General features: G+C 43.9%; 1 protein-coding gene across 1 annotated transcript in view; it reads left to right on the top strand.

Moving 5' to 3' along the window:
* The window catches only part of Ednra (endothelin receptor type A), a 65,187-nt gene that overhangs the window by 40,828 nt on the left and 11,859 nt on the right, over positions 1 to 12,500 (top strand). Inside the window, exon 4 of the mRNA XM_013353500.2 lies at positions 9,871 to 10,069. Within this exon, the coding sequence (XP_013208954.1) occupies positions 9,871 to 10,069 (199 nt within the window). The remainder of the gene's footprint in view (positions 1 to 9,870; positions 10,070 to 12,500) is intronic.

Raw genomic sequence — 12,500 nt, 5'->3', positions numbered from 1 at the left:
ACATAAAGCAAAGAAAAACCAGGCTACAATTCACAATCCCAAAATACCTAGACAACAAAGAGGACCCTAAGAGAGACATACAGGGATCTATATAGAAAGGAGAAAAACGACAAGATTTCTGAGTAAACTGGGAGCATGGAGGTCATGGGAGAAGGTACAAGGGGAGAGTGGAGGAAGGAAGGGGAGCTAACAAAAGTGTATAGTGCAATAAAAACAATTTTTCTAAAAGATCATGCATGTTCTTCCAGAGAACCACAGTTTGGTGCTTGACACCCAGACCACCTATGATTCCAGCTCCTCTGGCTCCATGAACTTGCACATCCCCCACAACAGACACACACAATTAAAAATAATAAAAGTTTAAGAAAACTTGGAAGTAGAAAGATGGCTCAGGAGTTAGAGCACTGGCTGCTCTTGCATAGGACCTGGGTTCAGTTCCCAGAACTGACATGGCAACTCCAAATAGTTTGTAACTCCAACCCTGGGAGATCCAATGCTCCCTCAGGCATCCAGAGATGCATAGGGAGCTCAAAACCCCCTGCAACTCCAGTTCCTGAGCTTCATCGCCCCCTCTGGCCTCTGGGGACACTGCATAGACGTGATGCACATACCTATATCCAGGCAAACACCCATTACATAAAATATACAAAATACAAAAAGAATCACTAATGGAAAATTTTTCAGATGACATTGAAAAAAAATACCTGACTTAAGTCAGGTAGTAGAGACACATGCCTTTAATCCCAGCACTCTGGAAGCAGAGGCAGGAGGATCTCTGTGTTTGAGACCAGTCTGATCTACAGAGCAAGTTCCAGGACAGCCAGGACTACACACACACACACATACACACACACACACACACACACACACACACACACACACACACCACACGAAATCTCTGTCTCTAAAGGAGAGGGGAGAGAAGAAGAGGAAGAAGAAGAGGAAGGAGGAGGAGGAGAAGGAAGGTTTGATTTTTGTATACTTCTAGATGATGTTACCTTCAGCTTCTAGCATCTACCATGACCATTACTATAAGGAATCAAAGTCAGGACATCTTGTGGCACTCCTGCACATTTAATACAGTGCTGTGTGGTTGGCGGACAAGGTACCATTCCTTTGGCTTATGTGCAACTTAGAAAAACTTTCCATGATTTTAAGTCACACCACTAACGATCACAGCTGTCAGCACCGAGTGATGGATCCTCAGTTATGATTAATAATTTTCAAATAAAATTATTGTTAAGACATCAAAGCTCATTAGTAGTTATAAATTATAATGGTGTCCTTTCATATAGTGCCATTGCCCTGATAACAAAAATAAACTGTTCTGTACTGCTATTTAAAATAAATTTATTACTTTTTATATTTTATTTTTTAAAAATAATTCCACCTATAGTTTAAAATACAGTGGTATTTTATGGATGGTAAATATGGATGATAAAAAAATGTCCTTGTTTCTGTGGTTAAATGCAAAAACTAGCTATTAGAATTCGCATCAATCCATTGAGAGATAAGTTATAGGTGATATGCCTCTGCCTTGTGTCAGATGCTAAGGGTTGCCGCACTAGGTCACAGGAGATGTGGCTCATTGGCAAGCACCTCCAGGCATGTGCAAAGTCCCACATTTAATTCCTAGTAGAAGGAGAAATGAAAAGCAGCATAAGAGACCAATGAACAGTTCCCACCGACTGAATAGCAGATTGTGGTGAGCTGGCCATTTCTCTAAGAAGCTAAACAAGTCTCAACAACCTGATTTGAGTCACTAATAAATTCTCACTGTTACTCCCTTCATAAGCTTGCCAGTGTGACTTCTTCCATCGTCTAAGTGCTGTATTACCCGGCACTGGAGGGGATCTGAGAATAAGAAGCTTTTATATGGTACCTGTAACGTCACTGATAGAATGTACGATTGGAGATGTATTCTCATTACACTCTCTGTTTAAAATAAGTCTAAAAGTCATGTGGGGAAAAGAAACAAGAAAAAAATTGTGACAATTGATGAAAGGAAGAACATGTTATTCCATGCACTGTGTTCAACGTTTAAAAGCTATAGAGTTGCTGCGCGGTGGTGTGCATGCCTTTAATCCCAGCATTCAGAAGGCAGAGGCAGAGGCAGGTGGATCTCTGTGAGTTCAAAGCCAGCCTGGTCTACAGAGTGAGTTCTAGACAGACTCTTAAAAAACTCCAGCAAAACCCTGAAAAAAGAAAGAAAGAAAGAAAGAAAGAAAGAAAGAAAGAAAGAAAGAAAGAAAGAAAGAAAATGAAACAGGCAGTAAGAAAGGGGATGTCTGGAGTCCTTTTAAAATAATTTTCAGTTTATAAAACCATATTTTTCTTGTTTGAACCAAATTACCACCCAGGCAGAGTTTCCATGGCATTTTAATGATATTTAATGATAATCATTTTTCATTTTGGAGTTATTCGGAGAGACAGCATATACCTAAGGACTTTTGGATTTCTTCTCTAATTACTTACACAAATACAGAATGCAATCAAACCACAGAAATGTCCCAGCTTCCTCGCCATGGGTCTGAGTCAGATAAACAAGGCAGTCAGGAGTCATGATTTGCATCTGGCTGAGGAGATTTCCTTGTCCATCTATGTACTGACCTCGGCTTATCCTTTTTACTAATCCTCCTTAAACTATTATTTACTTACCGTAAATTTATGTTCTCATTCTCCTATGAAAGAGAAAAAAACATTTTTCAGCCGGGCGATGGTGGCGCACGCCTTTAATCCCAGCACTCGGGAGGCAGAGGCAGGCGGATCTCTGTGAGTTCGAGACCAGCCTGGTCTACAGAGCTAGTTCCAGGACAGGCTCCAAAGCCACAGAGAAACCCTGTCTCGAAAAATCAAAAAAAAAAACATTTTTCAGAAATAGAGAAATTTAAGAACAAGTTTTGACCTCTGTTCAGCTTTATCAGTAACTTTCCAATGCAAAGATTAAGTACACTTGTGCAAGGACTAAGTTTCTCTCAGAAACTTTGCAAAATCAACTGTTACCAACCATGAAATGGTTTTTCTTGCAGCTCTAATGAGCTTCAAATGTTACTTTTACTTTATTTGGGGAAGAACCGAAGAAGAAAGGCGATTCAGTGCTGCTCTCTGTGAGGTTAATGGTCTTGTTTAAAGTAGAAGATGATGACAGGGTCAAGCTATAAACAGGCCTGGGTACGGATCCAACTTGTAGTTAGAAGATGTCTGGAGAAGGAGCCCATAAAAAGATAAAGCTCATTTAACGACTCTTCCAGAGCAATGTATAATTAGATTCCTGGAAAAGCTGCAAAGATCATCAGGAAGGTAGCTTTCCTTTGTATGCCCTTCACTTCAGACGCGATGGCGGGCGCGGCACTGCTCAGGGCCCTCGCTCACAGTCTCTCGACGAATCCTAACTCCACAAACCTAAGGTGGTGTCTGAAGTGCGTGCCTTGCACTTGAGTTCAGTGTCTCATGTCCCGATTGTATATCCTACTTCTGTGTAGTAAGCGTGAAGGCACAGAAGTAACTGAGCCAGAGACGGGATGTGGATGGAGTCCCCCCACTGGCTGGGGCACCTCAGGATCTCGTCTCTGGTCTGCTCCTGCAGCACGCACTTCATCATCCTTTATCTCGGTCTCCTGTCAGTATCAGGCAGCTGCTCAGTTTTGCTAACTGCTTTTCTCCTTGATAACCAGCTACCCTCAAACTCGGCCGTTTAAAACCGCCATTTTATCAGATCTTACCATGTTATGCAGGAATTTGGACGCTTCTGCTCCATGTCACCTCAGCTGGGGTCACGGTGGTTTGCAGCTGGCACTGAGCTTGTCTCGGGTCCACAATCACTTGTCTGACCCCTTGGCAGGGACAATTGGGGCCTCCCAGCCTTCTGCCATGGCAGGACCGTGGTGCCAGTTATCAGAGGCCCAATCCTGGAACAGGCGGGCTTGACTCAGCCAGCTACAGAAATGTCCGCATCTGCATCTCCCGTTCACCCGGCTCAGATGGTCTCTTGAGAAAATTCTCTCAGACAGGATTCTCCCTCCAGGGCTCGGCATGGCAGTTTGTCCTTCATGTGAGGATATAAATCAGAGTAACCACCACAAATGACAGCTTGCTCTCAATTAGACAGACAGGAGCAAAGGTGGATGTACCCATTACCAAAGCAGCAAAACTGAGGAAAACCCAGTATGTTCCGGTGTGAGCAAGCTGTTGTCAACAGGCACTTCCTAGACCATGCTTTTTCTACCATATGAGCCAGCGTGCTGAAGCACAGCCGTCATCCAGGTGCTTGGGAGACCGAGGCAGGAAAATTGCAGACACTGGAGCAGGCTACACAGTGAGGTCCAAGCTCAGCTACACAGCACAGGGAGACTTTATCCCTAGAACAAGTGTGTTTGAGCTGCCTCCCGTTGTCTTGATTTAGCGATGCTACTCCTAATAATTCATCTAGGAAAGTTACTCACAGTGAGGAAAAAATATGTGTACAAATGTGGTCTTCACCCCTGTGACACACTAGACGTGACACACACAAGGCTGACGGAAATGGGAGCAATACCGTTTCACCGTGTGCAGCCGTTAAACTGACGAATGCCATGTGCCTATGTGAGAGAGTTCTTCCATATAAACAAGGCAAAAATACAGTGATAACTGATTCAAACTATGCTTATAGTAGTAGCGATGGCCAGGCAGTGGTGGCGCACACCTTTAATCCTAGCACTCGGGAGGCAGAGACAGCCAGATCTAAGGAAGGTCTCTGTGAGTTTGAGGCCAGCCTGGTCTACATAGAGAGTTTGAGGCCAGCGTTCTACACAGAGAGTTCCAGAACTGTCAGAGCTACACTGAGAGACCCTATTTTGAAAAAAATAATAAGAAAGAAAGAACTGCTTCTGGCCTTTTAAACATTTTTAAATTGACATATAGGCATACGCTAACTATGACAAACAATTTCACCTACGTAAAAGATGGTCTACCCTTTTATTGTGACATGCCACATGTCAGGGCGTCAGCAGACACACATCCTGTCCCAGGCTCCCCATTCCCTGGAGACTGGCTTGGGTATGGCCACACCCACCCTTTGCCTTTTCAGTTCTTAGGGTTCCCATCTTGAATACAAAGGCAATATTGACAGCTCAGAGGTCCATCCTTGTTTTAAAATGATTTGATTCTATGCTTTAAAAGAAAAGGAGAAAGGATTAACTTTTGTATGTGTTACCTAATCCAGGACTAGCCTGAGAAGCAGCAAAGTATTCATAACATAAAGTGCTTTGTCCAACAAAGTAAAACAGCACGTGGTCTGGGGGGGGTGGGTAGGACACAGCAAGGATGGGAGAGCAGGTATCTTTCCGGTACCTGTCGCTTCATACGGGAAACACTCAAAGTGCCCTGTATGGCAATGGTTGTCTAGATGGAGGGCTGGCTCAGACAATCAACAAATACATAAAGAAAAAACAGGCTCCAAAACCACAGAGAAACCCTGTCTCGAAAAAGCCAAAAAAAAACAAAAAACCAAAAACAAAACTTTTGGTTTGTCCCATAGTGGTAACCACTATGGGGAAAACAGACAAATGTAAATGGAACAGGAAGAGGGCTCCGAAGTTTGAAGTAGGGTTTTCATAAAATGTCAGGTGAGCCGCAGCTCAACAGATCTGATCCCAGCACCTGGGAGAGTAATGTAGGGAACCACAAATCCAAGCCCACCTGTGGCTAAATAGTTTGTTTCAGTCCAGTCTTGGATGCATAGTGAAACCTAAATTTAAATTTTTAAAAATGTTTTTAAGATACAACTGAATGTCCGGCAGTGGTAGCGCACAACTTTAATCCCAGCACTCAGGAGGCAGAGGCAGACAGATCTCTGTGAATTCTAGGTCAGCCTGGTCCACAAGAGCTGGTTCCAGGATAACCAGGACTGTTACAGAGAGAAACCCTGTCTCAAAAACAAGCAAACAAAAGCTACTACTGAGTAAAGACCTAAAGGAACAGAGCAAGCAGATGTGCGGGTGCCTCATGGGTGTCCCTGAAAGGAGAGCAGTCGAGGCAGGTGGGAACAAACCGTGCCCTACTTAGTAGGTTAGTCTCCATTGCTGTCCAAAAAAGGCTGTGGCAGGGCAAGATGGGTCCAGACACCAGTTAGGAAACTATCGAAACAATTTAGGCAGCATGATGATGAATGAGGGGGAAAGTGAGCAGCACTCCTTTTTGTGGGTTTTTATTTTAGTTTGGTTTGGGGGCATTGGTTTTTTGGGGTTTTTTGGTTTTTATTTGTTTGTTGTTTGTTTTTTGAGACAAAGTCTCTCTGCGTAACCCTGGCTGTCCTGGAACTTGATATGTAGGCCAGGCTGATCTCCGACTCTCAGTGATCCTCCTACCTCTGCCTCTGCCTCCTGAGTGCTGGGATTAAAGTGTGTTGCACCATGCTAGAAGTGGGCACCTTTGAAGGCAGATGTGAAAAGATTTACAAAAGAAGACTGAGTGTGTGCTGGAAGAGGAGAGAAGCAAGGTTTGGGAGCATATATGGGTGCTCACAAGATGCCCAGTAGAACACTCAAGTTGATAACTACCTGTTCAAATTCACAGTGTGAGTTGGGTTCGAGGCTAGAGCTGTAAATTTGGTCATTATCAACACATTTGGTTTAAATGATGATAATTCCGTAGGATGGAGGTGTTCCAAGGACTGGGGTCTAGCAAAATCCACTGCTAAATATTTGGGGCTGGATTGGACCCAGCTAAGGAGATGAGGACTGACCTCGTCTGTGGTGACGATGATGGCAGAATATAACACCTGAAAACACCTTTCACACACACAATCAACTAAACTAAAAGCTGTTCAGCAGTAAGAAAAGGCGTGTGTGTGTGTGTGTGTGTGTGTGTGTGTGTGTGTGTGTGTACACACACACAGACACGTGCTATAATAAACTTCCAAGAAAAAAAATTAACATTGGAACATTTAGGGTTTCTTATTTTCCACAGCCTCCCATGTCCATCATCACAAGCTGTTGCTTCTCTTTGCTCTGTAGTCATTTTTTAAATCTCACAAAGATGATATCAAGATTCATGTGATAACAAATGGAAAATAATCTAGTTCTTTGTCATATGAGTCAAAAAAGGACAAGACAGGTTATGAGTTGTTTAGTGAACTAGTTGCTAAAAAATATTTCTACGCATGTAAAAAAAAACCAAACTATATCAGATTATGGATGTGTGTGTGTGTGTGTGTGTGTGTGTCAGATTTACTCATGATACAGTATGCAATGATGCTGATTTGTAAACATAGTCATCACGTTGTCTTACCATCTTCTTCCAGAGATGCCAGCTAAGAAACCCAGCTTCTTCGGCTCTTGGGAGAAAGGGTGTTTTATTTAAATCACCTCAGCTGGCAGTCTCTGGACACAGACATCCTGTCTCCACTCCAGCTTTTACAGAACATCAGGCTGCCAGATCAATAAGCCACAATGAGAGTCAAATAGAATGGGAAATCAAATTAGGCACCAAACTTTATCGTACTAAAAAGAACCGTGAGTTTTAGGATGAGTTTCTGCCTAACTATGAGAGGTTTCTCGTGCCTCTTCGTATAGCTGCATTTTATCCCATTCTCAACTGACCTGGCCTTTTCCCAGACATTCTTATGCACATAAATCTTACCCTGAAAATATCCTCTAAAACATTTCTCCAGCCAAGTGGGCTCCACATGTGTCCTGTGGTGTCATCATAACACACAGAAGTTTATAGGTTCTAATCTCTAAGTAAATCTCAGAAAGGATTAGGCATTATTGTTCTCAGGAGCTGGGTTTCACAGATAAATACTGTGTAGACACACTGAGATGGTGAACTAAATATAAATGGCGAAAACCTCATTTTGGTGAAATTGGGAGACTTGTACACTGCCTTGACTCACTGATTAATCTTCAGCAGTCAATCTCAGGTCCTACAAACCCAAGTGCATCTGTCTCTGATGCTTTGGTTTGTTATACAGCCTTCTCCTGCACTATTCAATGAATGCTATAAAAATAAAATGTTTATTTTTCCATTACAGCAGGAGGGAAAATGTCGAGAATAAGACCACAAAAACACCATGCCATAAAAAAAATAAAAATAAAAAGATCATGCTATGTCCCAGGTCTTTTCTTCGTAGTAAGTCTGACAGCAGTTATCATCGGGCCATCAGATCAAGTCAAAGAGCGTGGACTTTCCAAGCCAGACATTTAAAGGTGGTTGCTATCATAAAAAACATTAAATAGCCAGGCAAGTGGCAGACATATATAATCCCAGCACTAGGGAAGTAGAGGCAAGAGGGTCAAGAGTTCAAGGTCATCCTAGGAAATGTGAATTCTACATCCTGGGCTCCATGAGACACTGTCTCAATTCATACACACACCATAATATTGAAATAAAAACTAAAATAAGCATGATTTACTTTTTAATTGTTTATTTTTATCTTATGTGCATGGGTGTGTTGGGTCCCCTGGAACTGGAGTCACAGATAGCTGTGAGCTGCCATGTGGGTGCTGGGAATTGAACCCAGGTCCTCTGGAAGAGCAGTCAGTGCTCTTAACCACTGAGCCATCTCTCCAGCCCCAATAAGTACGGTTTCTTAATATCAGAGAGTTATTTATATTTTATTTCTTATTCATTTACCCTTATGCTCTATCATCAGTATGAACTATTGTTTTCTCTTAGGTTGTTAGTCTGAAGGTTAGGAATGAAGGGTTTGTAACTCGCTTTCATATTCCCTGGAACAGAGCTAAAATGTGAGATACTTAACAATCGTTTAGTACTTGCAAAAAATGGTATTTGTTGAGCCTGCTGCCTGGTAAAGCCCACTCTAATAATATCTTGAAGACAAAGGAAGGGAGGAACTATGGAATATGTGTGGTGATGAATCACTCAAGAATCACACACTTCCTTAATAATCTTTCAAGTTTTGTTAATAAAGAGAAGCCGAAAGCGGTGGCCCATGTCTTTAAGCCCAGCACTCAGGAGTCTGAGGCAGGCAGATCTCTGTGAGTTCAAGGCCAACCTGGTCTACAAAGTGAGTTCCAGGATAGCTTGGAACTGTCTGGAATATGCTGTGTGTGTGTGTGTGTGTGTGTGTGTGTGTGTGTGTGTGTGTGTACATATTTCTATAGAAAGAACTCGAAGGTTTCACTACCCTGCTCTCCTCCTGGTCCTCAGCGTACAGCTCATGGGCACACCCACAGACTGGTATCTCTTTCTAAGTATGCCAAGATTTTCTCTTCACTTTTGCCATTATTTCCTTACTTACTGCTTTATTGACAATTTCATACTTATATGCAATGTATTATGATTATATTCAGCCCCATTACCCTCTCTTGTCTCCTCTCTCTGAGCCCCTTCTTCCCGACTAGTCCTGTCTCCCACCCAGCCCTCAGTTTAACTAGGTTACTTACGAGCATGGGTGGATGGTTATTTTACTGGAACATGAACAACTTGCCAGTGGCCACACTACTGAAGAAAAAGACACTGCCTCCCAGTACTACCATTAATGGCAATGACAGTTTCTCAGGAAGGGGGTGGGTACCAGCCGCACCATGATGAACTGCCAAAGGGTCCAGTCCTGTGAAGACCTCATGCAGGAGGAGTCCCATAGCTGCTACGTGCTCATGGTTACCACATCCACATCACATCCAGATGACTATTTCATGGCACTCCTTAATCTTCATTCTTTAGAGATTTCGGACAACCCCGCCATGATGGATAAACTGCTTTTGCTTTGTTTTGTTTTATTTCACATCAAGGCTCAAAGAAAATTCCCTGAAAGCCAATGGCGTTCTGCCAAGGGGAGGCACCTTCTAGTCAAAATTAGTTGAAACTATACTAACTTGATTTACCATTCTCCCTTCCCCCTCCCCCTCCTCTTCCCCTCCTCCTATTCAGGTACAGAGCAGTGGCCTCATGGAGTCGTGTTCAAGGAATCGGGATCCCCTTGATTACCGCCATTGAAATTGTCTCCATCTGGGTCCTGTCCTTTATTCTGGCCATCCCAGAGGCCATCGGCTTCGTCATGGTACCGTTCGAATACCGGGGTGAGCAGTATCGAACCTGCATGCTCAACGCCACGACCAAGTTCATGGAGGTACTGAGCCCAGTTCACCCACCATATCCAGGTCAACATTATAAAGATATGCTAAAGCCCCAAATGAATTAGCTGGGCAGGGAAACTCTGTCCTTCACTGTCCTCAGCTGCCAGGAAGGCAACGCTGGCCTTGTGTAGCCTCTTAAATAGAGCAGCTGTGTCCTCTCCCACTCTCCCCCATAGCGCAACTACAGACATTACGTCCTACAGACATGGACGTGTCACTGAGAACGTGCGAGTTGCTCGCTATAGTTCTCAACACAAGTCTTATTTACCCTAAACGTACGTCACAAAACTCTTCTCCAGCAAAGCGAGCTGCACGCGTGCCCTATGGGGAATCACTGTAGCACACACAAACTATAGATCTTGACCTCTACACACACTCGGCAAGGAATTGGACACCCAGAGTCCTGGAGGTCAGGCTCACTCGCTGTAAACAGGCTGCCTTACTGTCTGGGCTCATACTGACACGGACTCTAGGCCTGGCCCCCAGGAACACATCAGCATTGTTCTGAAAAGCTTAAGCACCTGCCTGAGCACACTGGGAAACGAGGTTCAGAATGCATATTCCCTTTGCAAAACTGGTTCCAGGTGGACAGAGGACAGAACCACCAACTTATCCATGCCCCCCGAGGCGGGAGAGTTAAGTGTTTTGATGCCAGCATCACCTGCTCAGGTCCACATCACAGACAGCTCAAGCTAGGTTTTCCTAAGAAGGAAATTCACCAAGTTCATGATTTTGCAGTTTATCGGTTATCCTGCTTGGACATTTTTATTTTAAAATTAAAAAAACTCATGAAAACTGGCAACCTCAAAAATCCAAGTCTTTTTCTTATTGCCTTCTTAGCTAGGCCAATTTACACAATGAAAAACAAGACAGTGGGTGGCGCAGCCCACGGTTAGGGTTTGGAAACGGGAGGAGCACATAAGCATTAGACTGTCCAAAGAAAGGCAGCAGAGGAGGAGGGTCCTGCGAGAAGGCCCTTTCCAAGCCCTGGAAATAGAGCAGATGAAGCAGGCAGCATCCTAAAGGGTTTGAGACGAGGGAGGCCGAGTGCCGCCAGGGAGGGCCGTGGATTGCAATAAGGGTTTAAGTCAGACTGGTGAGGTTTCGGAGTTCGTCCCAAGCCTGGAATAAACACACTTATTTTTCTAACATGACCTCCCATCTACTTTCAGCTCCCCTCTTCACCTTTGCTCCACTCTAGACTGGCCCAAAGCCCTCTCCAGTCCCTAGCTAACTGTGCCCCCCTTTCTCAGTAGGCCTCTGAGATGGGGCTGTGGGGGCTACTGCCGCCAACTCTGTCCTGGGTCACCTTCCAGCCCCCAGGCAGCTGCTTCTAGGCCACACCCACTCGCCCTCAGTTATGTGGGAAGAGGTTATGTGGGGTGGGTGGAGGAGGGAGTGGAGGGGGTGGGACAGCCTCAGAGGATGTTTGTGCTTGGAAACAAGGACAGAGTTGGATTTTTTTATTTTTTTAAGTTCCAGACAGAGATCCTTCTGCAGTAGGTGCACTAGGGGAGATCTGTTTAACAATCTGAAAAAACAAACTTCTTTGGGAGTCTCTACTTCATCTGGGATTAAATTTCGGGAGTCTAGGAGCTTGGATGGGAAAAAGAATGTGTTTGTTTTCACTGAGTTCCTCTGACTTTAAAGGTAGACAATAGCCTGTCAGTGGTGGCACACGTCCTTATTCCCAGCACTCGGGAGGCAGAGGCAGGTGGATCTCTGTGAATTGGAGCCAGCCAGAATAAGTTCCAGGACAGCCAGAGCTACACAGAGAAAAGCTATCTCAAAAAACCAAAACCAAAACAAAACAGAAGTGTAGGTAGCAAAGCGCTGTGAATTCTTAGCGAGAAGCAAGTGGGCGCAGTCCTGACGTGTTAGCACTCACTGCTGGCATTAATGCTTGATGCCTGGCAGCATTGTAAGCCATTATATTATTTAGCATATGCTAATATGCTATGAAATTTTCTGCTGAATACATATCTTTATCAGAATTTTATTTTCAGTATTTTGGTAACTTCATTTCAATGTAATTGGCTTCCCTTGTGACCAGTTGACTTTGTGCCCTTTTTTTCTACTGTGACATTTAACTTTGTGCTTTTTAAAATAAAATGCTGATGTCTAGGAATTTTACCAGTTGATAAAATGATAAAGTTCAATCCCTGGAATCCATGTAAAGAGCTGGGCATGATGGCACAGGCTTGTAACCCAGTGCTGGGAAGGCAAAGGATTGCAGGTCCACAGGCTTTGGCCAGGAAGCCTAGCCAAAGTGGCCAGCCGTAGGTCCCAGTGGGAGACCCTGTCTCAACAAACAAGGCAGATGCTTTCTGAAGAATGGTATCTAAAATTGTTCTGCCCTACACACACACACACACACAGAGAGAGAGAGAGAGACAGAGAGAGAGAGACAGAGAGAGAGAGAGA

This window comes from Microtus ochrogaster, chromosome 4 (assembly GCF_000317375.1).
Source record: "Microtus ochrogaster isolate Prairie Vole_2 chromosome 4, MicOch1.0, whole genome shotgun sequence".
Lineage (NCBI taxonomy): Eukaryota > Metazoa > Chordata > Mammalia > Rodentia > Cricetidae > Microtus > Microtus ochrogaster.
This window is presented reverse-complemented; position numbering and strand designations above follow the sequence as displayed.